The 15,420-nt window shown below is 38.5% G+C and overlaps 1 protein-coding gene across 3 annotated transcripts in view; it reads left to right on the top strand.

The window, feature by feature from the left end:
- The window catches only part of MED13L (mediator complex subunit 13L), a 255,644-nt gene that overhangs the window by 204,742 nt on the left and 35,482 nt on the right, over window positions 1–15,420 (top strand). For all 3 annotated transcript variants that reach the window (XM_053927909.2, XM_053927908.2, XM_045200628.2), the window contains exons 8-14: window positions 2,196–2,361; window positions 4,447–4,551; window positions 8,160–8,891; window positions 9,719–9,944; window positions 10,943–11,048; window positions 11,368–11,492; window positions 14,035–14,134. In XM_053927909.2, coding sequence (XP_053783884.1) covers window positions 2,196–2,361; window positions 4,447–4,551; window positions 8,160–8,891; window positions 9,719–9,944; window positions 10,943–11,048; window positions 11,368–11,492; window positions 14,035–14,134 — 1,560 coding nt within the window. The remainder of the gene's footprint in view (window positions 1–2,195; window positions 2,362–4,446; window positions 4,552–8,159; window positions 8,892–9,718; window positions 9,945–10,942; window positions 11,049–11,367; window positions 11,493–14,034; window positions 14,135–15,420) is intronic.

Raw genomic sequence — 15,420 nt, 5'->3', positions numbered from 1 at the left:
AATTTTTATTAAAACTACTTAAACTGAAAAAAGAAAAACCAAAACTACTTTTATAGTCTTTTATAATAGTCATTCACATACTGGAATCTTTGTTGTAAAATGAATTTGTCTAAATGTTTATATCATGATATGTTGAATTACAGCTTAGACTTCTTAATGCTCCATCAGAAAGAGTCCTGCTTAGCCTCGTCATTCTGCACTTGACCAATATTGAGTATTGCCATGTTTTTCTAGATACAGGACACAGTGGGTTCTTTGCCCCCTCACATGGCGAAGGGTTGCTTAGAGTAACAGGGGACATAGTCATAGGTCGACTAGGTTTGGTGAGGTCGCTCGGAGACAGGCACACCAGCATGTCTCTTCTGTTTGTGTGGACCACAGCAAGAAACCGTGTTCAACGTGCACTTTGGCAGCATGGAGTATAAGTCTTATTTAATTCCATATAAGATATCACCCGCATTTTAGCTAAATCATTAAAAGCTACTGAAAAGCATTAACCCAGCTTGAATCAGAAAAGATTCTGTGGCTTGTTTTCCCTACCCCTCTCATATATTAGTCATAAGTTACTTCCTTTAATAGCATGGGCATGTCATCTCTTTAGCTATTTTGTAGGGTCTTAGGGGCAAAGGGCTCTGTTAGCTACTTCTGCTATTTGTTTCTTCACTTTGCTTAGTTTTAGAATAGACACTTGAAAGTCCATTGCAAAATCAAAATGAATTATTTTGCACAATGAACCAAGTCAGGAACCTCTTAAGATAAAAGGTAGCAATAAAGACCAAATTTCTTGTCTCCTTTAATTTATCTCATTTGTAATGTAACTACTTTCTGGGGAAAAAGAAAGCTTCAGTTTCTTAGAATGTAAGCAGCTGGAGTTCTTTCCTTCTTCCCTCCCTCCCTCCCTCCCTTCCTTTTTATCCCTTCCTTTCCTTTCTCTCCTTCCCTCCCTCCCTTCCTTTCCTTTTTAAAAAAATCCTTACCTGAGGACATGCTTATTAATTTTAGAGAGCGGGAAAGGGAGGGAGAGAGAGAGGGAGAGAAACATGGATGTGAGAGAGAAACACCGATCAGTTGCCTCTTATATATGCCCAGACTGGGGGCCAAACCCGCAGCCTAGGCACCTGTCTTGACTGGGAATTGAACCTTCAAGCTTTTGGTATACGGGACAACGCCCCGACCAACTGAGCTACACCAGCCAGGGCTCCTTTTTTTCCTGTTTTAAAAAAATAGTGCTGAGCCTAACTCAGTGGTTTTGTTGCATTTATATCAAGAATATTAGTTTGTTATATAGGTTACTTCTTTCTTTTTCAGATGAGAATGGAGGTTTCCAGATTCTTCAAATTCATTATTTTGGTCAGAGTGTTTTGCATCATAGTTCTATTCAGAGTGAAATCCACAATGCATTTATGAAATCAAATAGATGAAAGTAATTGAAATTTAATACTGGAAGTTGACTTCAGTATTTCTGTGAGGTAGAAATAGTAAAACACTCAATGACATAACCCATAATCACTATTATCAGCAATGGTAATGGACATAATAGAAAGAAATAGATTACATAGTTGGAGAAACAAAGTGGAGTTGGAAACAAGTGAATTTTTAATCCTCTGTTATAAAATGTCGAGACAACCTCTTTCAGTGTTTTAGTACTAAGCTTTCATAGTGTCAGGCATAAGAACAGACAGTTCCAAATACAAGTTTGAAATTTGACCTGTTACAATCTTTGTGCCATTAAGTTTTTTCTTGTCCCTGGGTCACTGTGTACAGTAGTTACACAACCATTTAGCTAAACAAGCACAAAGCTCCCTCTACTGTTGTTTTTCTTTTAAACTTATTTACTGCATTGGGATTTAAAAATTCAAAACAGCCCAAGAATGTTTACATCATTGAATCATGATGTATGAACCCTTCTGTATAAGTTTTCTCCAGTACCTCTAGAGTAGGAATTCCTCCGTATGGGTATGCTCATGAAGGAGTGTGCGTTTGTGAGTGTCAATGTGGTTAATGCAAAGAGTCATACAAAATGCCCCTCAAAAGGCTATACTGACACAAATTATACTCATAGCTACAGATAGTGTTAATGCAAGGGGGTAATGGATATGAGTTTCAGCGATCAAAATGTTTATGTTAAGTAAGCCAGCAGTCTCTGCACTAGAAGACGTTTTCAGAAAAATGACATTCCAAATTGTCTTTTCCAGGTGAGAGTGGAGGTATGCAGAATGCTGTCAGTCACTTAGGTTCCCAAGACGGGGGGATGATAACTATGCACAGTCCAAAGAGATCGGGGAAGATTCCTCCAAAACTCCACAATCATATGGTCCATCGAGTCTGGAAGGAATGCATCCTCAACAGAACCCAGTCCAAGTATGTTTTTTGCGTTTCATCTGGATTGTGTTTTAGTAACCATCTCTGGTTACCACACGAAGAGGGCCAGACACATCGCACTACTGTCTGACCAAACCTGAGGGGTCATTGGAGTGGTATTTCATCTTTTTGCACATCATAGGATAAAATTTAAAACAAAGATGTTAAAATAGATCGATAACTTCACTTGATTTGATTATTGGGAAATTTTGAAGTTCCCGATCACCTCATGTTGGCATGGTATTCATCTGACATTTATTAGCACACATGGCCCAAGAGAGTAATCAGTGGGTTTGGTTTTCCTTTGTGTACCAATTTATGAATGTTTCCTGTTTACAGAGGGAAATGACCTTTGTCAGGTTTTCTGTTACACATTGGCCGTATGTCTTATTTATTTTTTAAAAGATTTTACTTATTTATATTTAGAAAGGGCAGGGGAAGGGAGAGAGAAAAAGAGGGAGAGAAACATTGATCCATTGTCTCTCATACGTGCCTCAACTGGGGACTGAACCCGCCGCCAAGGAATGTGCCCTGACCAGGAATTGAACTGGCAACTTTTTGCTTTGCGGATTGATGCCCAACCAACTGAGCCACATCGATCAGGGTGCCTTATGTTTTAATCGACAACTAGAGGGGTGTTTACCAGCTGCTGTACTTCTGTTTGTTGATTTGGGGAAACTGTATTCTTTTTATTCCCCTCTCCAACTTGCCTTACTTTCTTCCCTTTATTCCTTTTATCCCTCCTTTTCTGCCTTCCATTTCTCCCTTCCTTAACATACTTTTGGAAAAGAGGAAGAATTGATTATAATAAGAGATTACTGGTGATTATTTTAATTGCATGAATGATAATGACAAGCAGTAGTCAATAAATGCTTTTCCACTTACCAATCAAGATTTATGTAAACATTCAGCATATTTTCATACCTGTTTTGATATCAGATGGAGATGACCGTGTTCTTAACTGACGCAGGTAAACAAATGAGTCTTGATTCTCTGGAATAGAATAAATATGGATATTCTTGCCAATAATTGCTAAGAACTACACTCATGTAAAAGTCAGATGTTTCTTAGTGACTACTATTCAGTGTTTTATATACAAATTTAAAACCTGTCCTTTGGACCTAGCTTTTAGCAAACTCATGCCATATATTTATTTCTCAATGAATTGGTTCTCAGATAGGCTGCTGAAGGAGATGTAGTCATGAAAAATCATATGCACATTCTAGAATTAAAAAGTTATCTTTAGTCACTTAAAAATGATCCTTTCCTTTAGAATAATTGGTACAGATGTTTTCCTTCTATTTGCAATGCCTAGGTAATTTCCAAGTTAACATTTTCTTTTGCCTTTCATTTACCATCTTTGATTTTTATCACCATTAACCTTTTATCTCCTCCAGCTCTTAACAGACCATATCCCCTTTATCAGCAGCACCGAACAGGGAAGTGAGACACCCAGAAATAGAAGTGCAGGGAATGGTGGAGAGCAAAAGAATTCCTTGCGGAGCCATCGTTAAAACACTTTGCAGTGTCAGCTATAGCAAATTCAGCCGTAAAAAACGTGGCCCAGTGTTCTTATTTTCACTGTCATAATAAGCATCCACTTTGCTACCAATTGTTAGTGACATGTAGGAGATATTTTTGTTTCTTGTCTTGTAGTTCACGTTACAAGTTTGGAGTGCTGCCCTTAGTACTACTAGCAAATATAGGGGTTGCATTTATCGAAGGGCATATAATTTACAGATGCTGTGAAAAGAAATTTTTTTAAATTTAGGTTACTTCTGCGAAATTTAGGCTACTTTAAAAAGCAACAATAGATAGTGCCAGATAGTGTTTTAATTACTATGTGTACCATCCATGTTAAATATGTATTAAACCTAAATAAGTATATTTTGAATCCTGCTTCTTCTGGTGCATAGAACAAGTAGTGGCCTCCCCTCCTGTACCACACTCCACTTCCCCCTCTTGGGTTGCTCTGAACTATCTGTAGGATACCATTACTATGTAAAATGTATTCAAATATTTTAAATAATTTTTTCTCTCCAGAGATACTATGTTTACACAAGTCACATTTGTAACCTTTTTTAGGAGGAGCCAAATGTCAACTCCAACTCTTGAAGAAGAGCCTGCTAACAATCCTGCTGCTTGGGATTTTGTGGATCCAACCCAAAGAGTCAGCTGTTCTTGCTCTCGGTAGGTAGAAAGGAGGCAGAACAGTTGTCTGGTGGAATGGCGTCACATTTTGTTGTCTCTCTCCTGGCCTCAGACCCCTTTTTCCTGGTTGTTTTGTTTTCAGTTTTCCTTCTCCAGTAGAGAAAAAAAGGGTAGGTCTGTTCTTATATGCAGATGATACAGTTTTATTGTCAGGACTCAGAACGAAGAGGCTTTTTAGACAACTGATCTGTTATCAGTTTGCTCCCACAGATTTCTTACGGTAGCTATGTCAAAACTGAGCGCATTTATTTGACAAGACAATCTCTTGACCTTTAAATGAGTTTAACTATTCTTAATTTTTAAGTAGAGATAAATATTAAACAAGTCGGCTTGAGTTACTAGGATTTAGATTAAATAAATCTTGCATAGATAATGTGTTTTGTTGTGGGTGCTGGAATGTTTTGATGACTGAGGCAGGTATTTATAACAACACCTGCCAAAGCTAAGATTATCGCTCATTCATTTAGATATTTGAATAGGACCCCAAATTGTTTTCTGTAGAAAAATTTTGCACTCCTCATGGATACTTCCTTGACTTAACCATTCTTTGTGGTGTCAAAAAATCTTATTGTCATGAGGGTTCTTAAGTATCTCAAGTGTATGTCAGCCTTAACCTCCCCATCTCAGTTGACTGTTAGAACCTGTGTTGTTGATTATTCACTTAATGAGTGAACAACTTAGAGTAGCTTTGCTTCCCAGTATGTTTTCACATTCAGTAGTGCTCAATACTTACAAAAAGTTTAGATGAACTAAATATATTTAAAAGATGGCCATCCATTCACTTCTCTGGTTTAGATTGGAGTTCTTAATGTGGCATAAACAAATTGGCTTTGGGGAAGGGAGGTGGTCAGTCTGCCCCCTGAGAATATATGTAGACCTGGTGTGTGTGTATACTTTCACAACAACTTTGACACCTTCTTCCCGTCTCCCCTTAAGTTGATCCCCTTTTTGTTAAGAGTCGCTCTAAGGATCAGCCTGGTGAAACCCATAATTGGTTTTTCAAGGAGGGCGTTTTTAAGAAGTTACTTGTTCATTAAGGGATCTCGCTCTGAGCATGTGAGAATCTCCAGCCTCAGAATCAGTGTGGTATACCAGCTGAGTACCTGTTTCTACTTTTGTCTCTAGAACATTGTAAATTGTCTGACAGCAAGTATTTTCCAGGTAACGTTGGTTTTTAAACAGCTCTTAGACAAGGTTTATCTCACCTTTAGAAAGTACATAGGAATTTTAGTGCATCTAACTTTGTTTCTTCCTTTATCTTATTTTCTTGTTCTTTCCTTTTTCACTTTTTAAAAAAAATTTTCTTTGTTTTTTTTTTTTTTTTGAGATTTTATTTTTAGAGAGGGGGGGAAAGAAAGGGAGAGAAACATCAATATGTGGTTGCTTCTTGCGTGCCCCCTACTGGGGACCTGGCCTGCAACCTAGGCATGTGCCCTGACTGGGAATTGAACTGGTGACCCTTTGGTTCACAGGCCAGCGCTCAATCCTCTGAGCCACACCAGCCAGGGCTCCTTTTTCACTTTTTTAAAAATAATCCTTTTATTGACTTACATTACATTTTTATTTTCTACCTTGAATTATTTTTACCTGAAGTGTAAACAAACAAATAATACTTTTTTTGGTCTTCTGGAGTTATTGCTCTGTTTCCTCACCAGTACCTGGAATACGTGAGGTCTTTCTTTTAGTTATGCATTCTAGTCCATTGACTCCCAAATATTTATCTGTAGACCTGACTTCGCACAGATAGGTACTCTAGTCTTGTATTTTGGGGGGTACCTCCCAAATCAGGTACTCTATTGTCATTTTTATCATAATTTTCTTAGTCTAGAAGCTTTATCATTTACTTATTTTTCTTTATTTTCTAGATCAGTGTTATCACTGCATTTTATAATGCCTTCCTTTGAAATGTGTATTGTAAACATTCTATTTTACTCATTCTTTTAGCCTCCATGCATTTCAGCACCATTTGGCCCTGCCTCTGGCTGCTTCCCGCCACTGGACCACCCATATAGTTAGGTCTCTGAGGCTGATCATCCTGCTGCCTGCTTCAGTGAGGTCCCTTTCTGTTCAGAAATTTTCAGTACTTGTCAGTTACTCACTGGCATATCCCTAATTCTAACCATTTCACAATGTAGCTGAGACATTAAATGCAGTAGAAAAAAGTATGACTTTATAAGATTATTCACTTTGCAAAAAGCCCTTACTTTGAAGAGGCTACCATAAAACCTCTGTCAGAGGACTGATGTGGTTAAATGCTCTCTGAGAAAATCCAAATCAAGAAGTTGTCTGTAAAAGACTTTTAGAGCTTCAGTTTTAAAATAACCACCCTTAGAAGGTATAATTGAGATATTACCAGATTAGACATTGATCTCTTACTGTGGCACTGTGCCCTGGGGACTTCAAGACAATTTTGCCTGTTGACAATAACTTTATGCTTAAACAACCTTCTTCAAAGTCAGTATTTTTGTTTTTTAGAGCAAAGACTTTGGCAAGAGTGTTTTCAGATTATCTATGGCAGGATTACCAAACCCATTATGGAATGGTCCACTCCTCACACTGTTTAATGGCCTTGTGGGGCAGGGTGGCCATCCTGCTGTCCCACTAAACCATCCCATTATGCCACACAAATCCGTTTTACTGCCCACTAGGGCATCATTGAGCGCAGTGCAGCAGTAATTTAATGCCACCCTAGTGGCCTCAGAGAGTTACTGGAGAGCTTACATTTTTCCCTGGGAGTGATTTATATATTGGGAGGAACTAGCTGACCTGCTGTATAACTTGGTTGCACAGATTAAACCTTGGCATCATCTCGGGCTCTTACTGAGCAGTTTCGCACAGCTGTCCTTGCCAAGAAGTGCGTTAGTGTATGAACAGACTTGGTGTTCCTGCCTGGATACTTCGTATGAATTTGGATGTGTGTTTACTCACAACAACCTTTTTTACTTGTCTGATTTTAACTTGAGTCTGCAAGATTCAAAGTTCTCTTTTCCCTCTTTCTGAGATAATAGTGGCATATGTGTTTAGGCTATTAAATGTTCTTGGGATTCACCCTCATTACTCATTACCTTAGTTTCACACTTTGGGGGAGAGTTGCACAGTTATTTAGTTCCCGACTAACAATACCACAAGCCACTATAAACGATTCTATATTGGAGTTAATAAAGTGTTGTGAAATGGAAAATAGAAGCTTTTTTTTTCTTTTTTGGGGAGATGATCTCAAAACTTTTGGCTTTAAGATACAGTATGAATAGATTATCTGAGGCCCTCACCAAATGTGAAAGACTTGAGAATTTTTTCAAATCAGTAATTTTGTAGGGGTTAGCAGTGTCTGAGTTTATGTTTCTCAAGACCATCTCTTAACGTTCTTAACTTGTATGTGATTGATTTATCACTTTCCATCAGGGTGTTTTGCAGTTTTTAGTCATTAAAACTATAATTAATACCTAGAGCCCTTTTTGATGTACTAGTGCATCTAATGAGTACTTAAAAAGACATAACCTCATCAGAGGCATCTCTTTTGTAATATTATAATGATGCAGTAATTTTCATCTGTGTATTTGTTGACTTCATTTTAATTCTCATTTCAGGCATAAACTTTTAAAGCGTTGTGCCATAGGACCCAATCGACCTCCCACAATATCTCAACCAGGGTTCAATGCAGGACCATCATCATCTTCATCTTTACCACCTCCTGCTTCTTCTAAGCACAAAACAACAGAAAGACAGGAAAAGGGAGACAAGTTGCAAAAGAGACCCTTGATACCATTTCACCATAGGCCCTCTGTGGCCGAAGAGTTATGCATGGAACAGGATACACCAGGACAGAAACTAGGGTTGGCAGGGATAGACTCCTCCTTAGAGGTGTCTAGCAGTAGGAAGTATGATAAGCAAATGGCCGTGCCTTCCAGAAATACAAGCAAGCAAATGAATCTGAATCCTATGGATTCACCTCATTCCCCTATTTCCCCTCTGCCGCCAACACTCAGCCCTCAGCCACGAGGTCAGGAAACGGAGAGTTTGGACCCACCGTCTGTCCCTGTGAATCCAGCCCTCTATGGAAATGGGCTAGAACTCCAGCAGTTGTCTACTCTGGATGACAGGACTGTCCTCGTAGGCCAAAGACTGCCTCTGATGGCAGAGGTTAGCGAGACAGCCTTATATTGTGGGATTAGGCCCTCGAACCTGGAGTCATCTGATAAGTGGTGGCAGAGTTTTCGCCTCCCGCCCATTGACGATGCTGAGTTCCGGCCTCCCGAGCTCCAGGGTGAGAGGTGGGATGCCAAAATGGAGGTAAACTCAGAGAGCACTGCATTGCAAAGGTAAGGCGACTCCCTGCACCGTCCACCTGGTCACCTCTCTAAAGAAGGGCTAAGGCCACAGGCTCCATGAATCGGGGGCTTTCTTCCTCTCTTCTTTCGGCTAGACCTTCAGATCCAAAATGAAAGAGGCTTTTCTTCCTCCTTCTAGAGTCTGCATTTGGAAAATGTTTAAAAGTCAGTGCTTTGTCGTTCGCGAGGTTTAACACACATGCCATTATTTAAACGTGCTGGCATATAAAGGTCTCATTGTGACATTTAATATATTAGCATTCCTTTGTTTGGGGCCTGCTGTTTGTTAATCAAAGAATATAGCTTTATGAGGCTTTCCATGTTGCAGTCAGTACTTTCTTTGTCTCTTGACACTTTGAAGGAAGGCTTTGTATGTATTCAGTTGCAGATCATCTGTCTAGTAATAATACGTAATATTTATAGTGCTTTTGAGGTACTCATTCTTACAGTTTGCATAGGCTATCTCATTTAATCTTCATCACAACCATATTACCACCTTAATTTCATAGCTAAGACATAAACTAGGGTTATGCTGTTAGTAAATGACACAGATGGAATTTGAACCTAAACAGTCTGTCCTGAGCCCATCTGTGCTTTTTAGTGGAATCCATGGAATGAAAGACAAAAACATATATTCCTGACAAAGGCTACTAAGTTTTATTTAATTATGAATATAGTCATTAAAAGAAATATCTATGTAGATTAATTAATTTTAACTTTAAGCTTTACAAATGCTTCAAATCGTAAATGCTACTCTTTTTAAGACATTAATCTTTTTCCTTTATCTTGCCTAAATCATCATTTACTTTCCCTTTTAGGCTCTTAGCACAACCTAATAAACGGTTTAAAATCTGGCACGACAAGCAGCCCCAGATGCAGCCACTCCACTTCCTTGACCCATTGCCTCTATCACAACAACCTGGAGACAGTTTGGGAGAAGTAAATGACCCATACACCTTTGAGGATGGTGACATAAAATACATCTTCACGGCAAACAAGAAGTGCAAACAAGGGGCGGAAAAAGACTCCCTGAAAAAGAATAAGGTACCATATAACGGAGAGAGAGTGCGGCGTGGTGTGGGTTCTGATCCACGTCAGCGCAGCACGTGTGGGAAAACTTTGAGGCGGAATGTTGGAGACAGTCATGCCTGATCGCTGTCCCCATACTCATGCTCTTGGTGCTACTGTATCGAACAGCGTACTGTTCCCTTTTATGTCATGGCTCACCTTTGCTTAAAAGAGAGCCGAACATAAATGAAGCCTCATGTTTTCCAGGCTGTAGCTTGTCCAGTGCATGTTTCCTGTCATGTGCTAGTTCTTGTTGGCCTATGCTCCCTCCTCATTCCTTTTAATTATGATTCCAGAATACCCAGGATGTAAAGAAAAAATGTTGGTAACAATATCTGCTGTTTGTTGAGCACTTACTATGTTTCCTGTGCCGCGCACTTTACCTCTAATTCTCTCTGAATTAATATCAGCACCACTGTAGACTGCATCAGTATTAATTTCACTGATTTCCTTGTCATAGAAATGAGTACTGGAGGTGTCTGCTGTCTTTAGCCTTAAATTTTAAAACGTTGTAAAATACTAGGCCATTTAAAGAGGTATTCTTGAGCACAGAGGAAATAAGATAATTAAAAGAGGCCAGTATAATTCAGGAGACTGCTTCCTAGATTCCTTTACAGAGATCTATCTAGCTCTAGAAAGCTTGAGCCATAATTCAGCATCCAAAATGTTGTTAAAGGCGGCTTTTGACACCGTGGCAGGTCTGTAATCAAAGGCCACCAGTACCCTTTAGGCATAAAACCCTGATTGACTCCGAATACTCCATAGGACTGAGGGGAAAGTGTGGGGGGTTTGATTCTGTTTAAATTCAGGGGTAGGGACATATCTTTTATTTCTTTTGGTTGCATAGACCATGGTTTATCATACTTGTGCTCATAACAAGTTCCATTCTGCCCTCTAATTCTTTGTGTTCTCCCTCATATTCCACACTTTGGGTTGGTGTTCATGTGTTTTGTTTGGCTGAATTTATTATACAGTCAGAGGATGGATTTGGTACCAAGGATGTCACTACACCAGGTCATTCCACGCCGGTGCCTGATGGGAAAAATGCCATGTCTATTTTCAGTTCTGCTACTAAAACAGGTGTGTACAATGATTATTTGCCTCACTTGGATTGTTGCTAAAATAAAATGCGAGGGAGCTATACTTCTCAATTTAAAATTACATTCTTACTGTAATAGCAATATTTTGATCTCATCTTTAATATATTTTTCATAGTTTGTTTTTCATTTCCTTTCAAAACTGATTAACATATTTAGAAATAATTGTCTCTAAATTTAACTGAAAACATAGGGAGAAAATTCACAGGCAGGTGTTGCTCACTGAGATCCGTTGTCCTCTCCTCACTTTTTCTCCCTTAATGAAGTTGCTCATTCTGTGTCTTTTGTCTCCTTTTCCGCAGATGTCCGGCAGGATAATGCTGCTGGCAGAGCTGGCTCCAGTAGCCTTACGCAGGTGACAGATTTGGCGCCTTCCCTGCATGATTTAGACAACATCTTTGATAATTCTGATGACGACGAACTTGGGGTGAGTCTGCCAGTAGCTACAGAAAAAAAATGTCCCTGAATGGAAGGATTTATGTTGGTGTTTCAGTATTTCTTTATAGTTTGGTCTGCTAAACTTGGGGGCTTTTAGTTCAGGTTCCTGAGTGTTCTTCAAAAAATATTTGTACACTATGCAAGGATTCTGATAGTTACTAGTGTAGTTACAACATTCCTTAGGTTTTACTTATTGATGGCTTTTCTTTATTAATGTTATTGCTGGTGTTAATACTAAAATCTTTCTCAATTTGTTATTTAAAATCCTTTTAAATAGGACTAGTAGAAATGTATTATGTAGTCCCTTTAGCGCCACATTTGAAAAATATACAAGTATGATCGATACTTTTTAAGGTTACGGAAGCATGGTGGGGAAATAAGAGTTTATGCACATAGACATTAAATAATACAAGGCATCATGCGATTATATTGACAGATAATAATTCTGATTCTTTGGAGAATATAGTGCTGAGTCAGGAAACTCGTGTCCTTGTGCTCAGCAGCGCAGTACCTTTGGGCCAATAAAAGTGCCTGTTATTTCTGAGGTACCTAGAGATTAGTAAGATAGGGTCTCTCTTCAAGGAAGTCAGTTTATTTGCTTATTTTTCTTTTATTTTTGTTTCATCTTCCTTCCCGTTCATTTATTTTACATATTTGTTAGTCATTTGAGGATTAGTTCCTTTGTGGCAGGTACGTGAGATTGCAAATATTATTAAATTACCATTCTTATACTTGAAACACCCATGGACTTCAGGAGAAACAACATATGAAGTTAAAATTATACTTATGCAATGAGGAGAACAGCCTGAACTAAAGATGCTGGATGCTCAAGTACAAAATGACAAGTGAACAGTGCTTAACTTAAGGATGGAAGGTTAAGTAGGAATCAGATTTCTAAAGCATTTTCTCACTCTAAAATGTATCTGATTAACAGATATTATACATCATTAGTATTTTAAGTACTTAGAAGATTATGAGATCATAATGACCTCGAAGAGTGGATATGACTTGAAATGTGGAAAGACTGGGTTACTGGGATGTGGGGGAGGGACATTAATTTGAGCCTGGAATGAACCTTGGTTACACAACAAGAGTGAACTGGCTGGGCTTTGGGTGATAATGAACAGACCATTCCACTGGTCTGTTTTCTGAATGATGGGTAAGGTTAATGGGACTAGGAAGGTTTTTGGCCATGCTTAGTGCTGTGGCCTTGAACGCTACCAGTAATATGTCCCTCTGAAGGCTGCAGTGAGTGGAACTGACATGGTAGAAGTGAGTGCTGGTTTTCATCAGTCTGATACACAGAAAGCAGGAGCACATGAGAACCTGAATTCAGGCAGAGGTTGTATGAGGGAAAAGGATACGGCAGTGTGGCAAGCTTTGGTAGAAGGACACATTTCCTTATTGTTGATCCAGGCGTGGGAAATCCTTTTTGAACTTGATGATCTCCCTAAAGCCAAGCATTACCTAGCGTTAGTTTTAATGATCCTGAGGGTTAGGTTAGGTGCTTTGCTGGCGATGGCGGGAACAAAGCATGAAAAGAAAAAGGAATAAAAAAAGAAGTAGAAAGGAAGAAGTAAGAGGAAAAAAAAGTGAGCCTTGTGGAATAGCTTGGTACTGTTCATAACCACTGTCGCTAGTGATTTTGAGCCATTGTACTTCCTCTCTGTATAAATTATGAACTACTGTGGACTAAAGAAAGCAATGTTTTCTTTGTTTCTTTAATATATTCTTTGAATGTCACTGTACAAGGAGAGTTGGAGATTTTCAATCTAATTTTTATTTCTCTGATATTCACCCTGGCATTTAATCAAGGGAACAGTTTACCTTAGAATCATTTTGCTAATTTACTGGTATCTGGTGTTGGGAGGCTGTTGTCCAAGTTTTCATCTCAAATGTCTTTGGATTTAATTTTACATTTAAACTCTCTGACATTGAATAAGTGTACATAAATAAAAGGTCTCTATTTGTGAGGCTCTTTGTTTTATTTTGCTTTATTTTATTTTCTCTTGCCACCAATTTGAGTTGTTAATCTTGCCTACTAAGAGACAATTTGTTTTGAACAACAAATAAATCCTCTGTGTACATTTCAATATTTTATGAGATAGGGTTATTTTTTATGAAGCTGGATAGTAACTGTGAAAATAGCAGAAAATACATCTTTTGTGTGCATGATAAAAAATAAAAGAATAATCGTTTGACAGGGCTTGAGGTCATTTCTTTTGGCTGCTTTCTCCCAAACAGAAGGAAAACCAGACTGATAGCCAATTACTACTTGGAGGCACCACCCTAATGTAATTACTGTGTTCCTGAAACTCCTTCTCTGATGATCTGGGAGGGAAGGTTGGCTAAAGGTCTGCGAGCTCTGCTTTGATGGCCCAATCTGCCCTCACCAGATCACGAGAAGACTCTATCACACAGGTCCTTGTACTCAAGAAGCTTGTAACCATCTCCTTTGTTTCACTGTCCTGTGTTATTGCTAGCAGTTCCCTGGTGAGCACTTAATAAGGAAGCCTCTTTTCTCTTCGTAGGCTGTGTCACCTGCGCTTCGTTCATCAAAAATGCCTACAGTTGGGACTGAAGACCGACCTCTTGGGAAGGATGGAAGAGCTGCTGTTCCTTACCCACCAAGTAAGGAAAGGAAACTGAGCTTTGGCTTACTACTTGTACCATACATGCAGTGTCATACTCAGCAGTGCCTTATCTGAGATCCCTGTCCTTTTTTATTTCCTTTTAACAACGTATTAACTACCAGTTAAACCTGTGTAAATAAATTGGCATCCCTAAGATGGCAGGCAGCTAAGAGACTATCTTAATTTGAATTCCTTTGCCCTTTGTTTTCAAGTTAGGAATTAACTTTTATGTTTAAAATGTAAAAAATATGTTCTGGGTTTGTTTTTCTAATAGCCCTTTCCTAGTGCACACTGGTTGTTCAGAGCAATACTCCACTGTAAGAGGTTGTGTAAAGTGTTTTAATTTTCATAAATTTAATTCACACAAGGATGAGTACTGTTTGTTTTCTGTGGGTTTTTTTCCTGATTTGTACTGAAGTTTTTGTGTTTCCTTTTGAGATTAATATTATGTATTCTGACAAGAAGAGAAACTTCCTTTTTTCTAGTTATTCTTTACCCTAAGAAACCACATTATTCTTCAGGAAAAAAGAAAGGGTAGCTTGTGTGGATACTCTGAAGCAGAAACATAATCTCATTGCAAATCATTCTTTAATACCTTCTCATTAACTTTAGCTGGTAATGAGAACAAATTGAGGGGAAAAACCACCGTGTCATAGGGATGAGTCAAAAAGTTTTATGGACCTATAAATGGAGAGCTGATTTACTGAAATGTGGAAGTGTGAAAATACAGAGATTGGGTTTTGACAGCTTTAGTGGATCCATAGCTGTTTAAAATATGCAAGGCTTTCTCAAGCATGACATGTATGAAAATGAATAATGATAGCCAGCCAGTTGCTGTAGTTTTTTTAATTAAACATTTTTCTTTTTTTATTACTCTGCACTGCAGAATTTTACAAACATGGAACTCACAGATTAAAAGAACCAGTGTTAAAGTAGATACATATGGACTATGTCAGATGAGTGAATTTTTTTCTGTATTAAACCAGTTAATCCTCTGTCTTTTTGACACTAAGTGATACGGGGCGATGTGACACGTTAGCATGGCTGATAGCGCGTCCAAGAGTATTCACTCACAGACCATCCTGCTGGCTGGCTACTGTCATTGCCCAGCGAAGTCTGTGGTGTGCTCTCTTATTTCCCTTGTTTTTATTCAAAATGGAATTGTTTTAAAGGGAAGCTACTCAATATTTTATGATAAAGTTTATAAAAATTAATGAATTTGAAATGTAGCAAAAAAATTAGCATTAGGAAAGTACAGATAATAGGAGATTCAACAGGATTATC

Source organism: Desmodus rotundus, chromosome 7 (assembly GCF_022682495.2).
Source record: "Desmodus rotundus isolate HL8 chromosome 7, HLdesRot8A.1, whole genome shotgun sequence".
Taxonomy (NCBI): domain Eukaryota; kingdom Metazoa; phylum Chordata; class Mammalia; order Chiroptera; family Phyllostomidae; genus Desmodus; species Desmodus rotundus.
The sequence above is the reverse complement of the archived record's forward strand: the minus strand, read 5'-3'. Positions and strand labels throughout refer to the sequence as shown.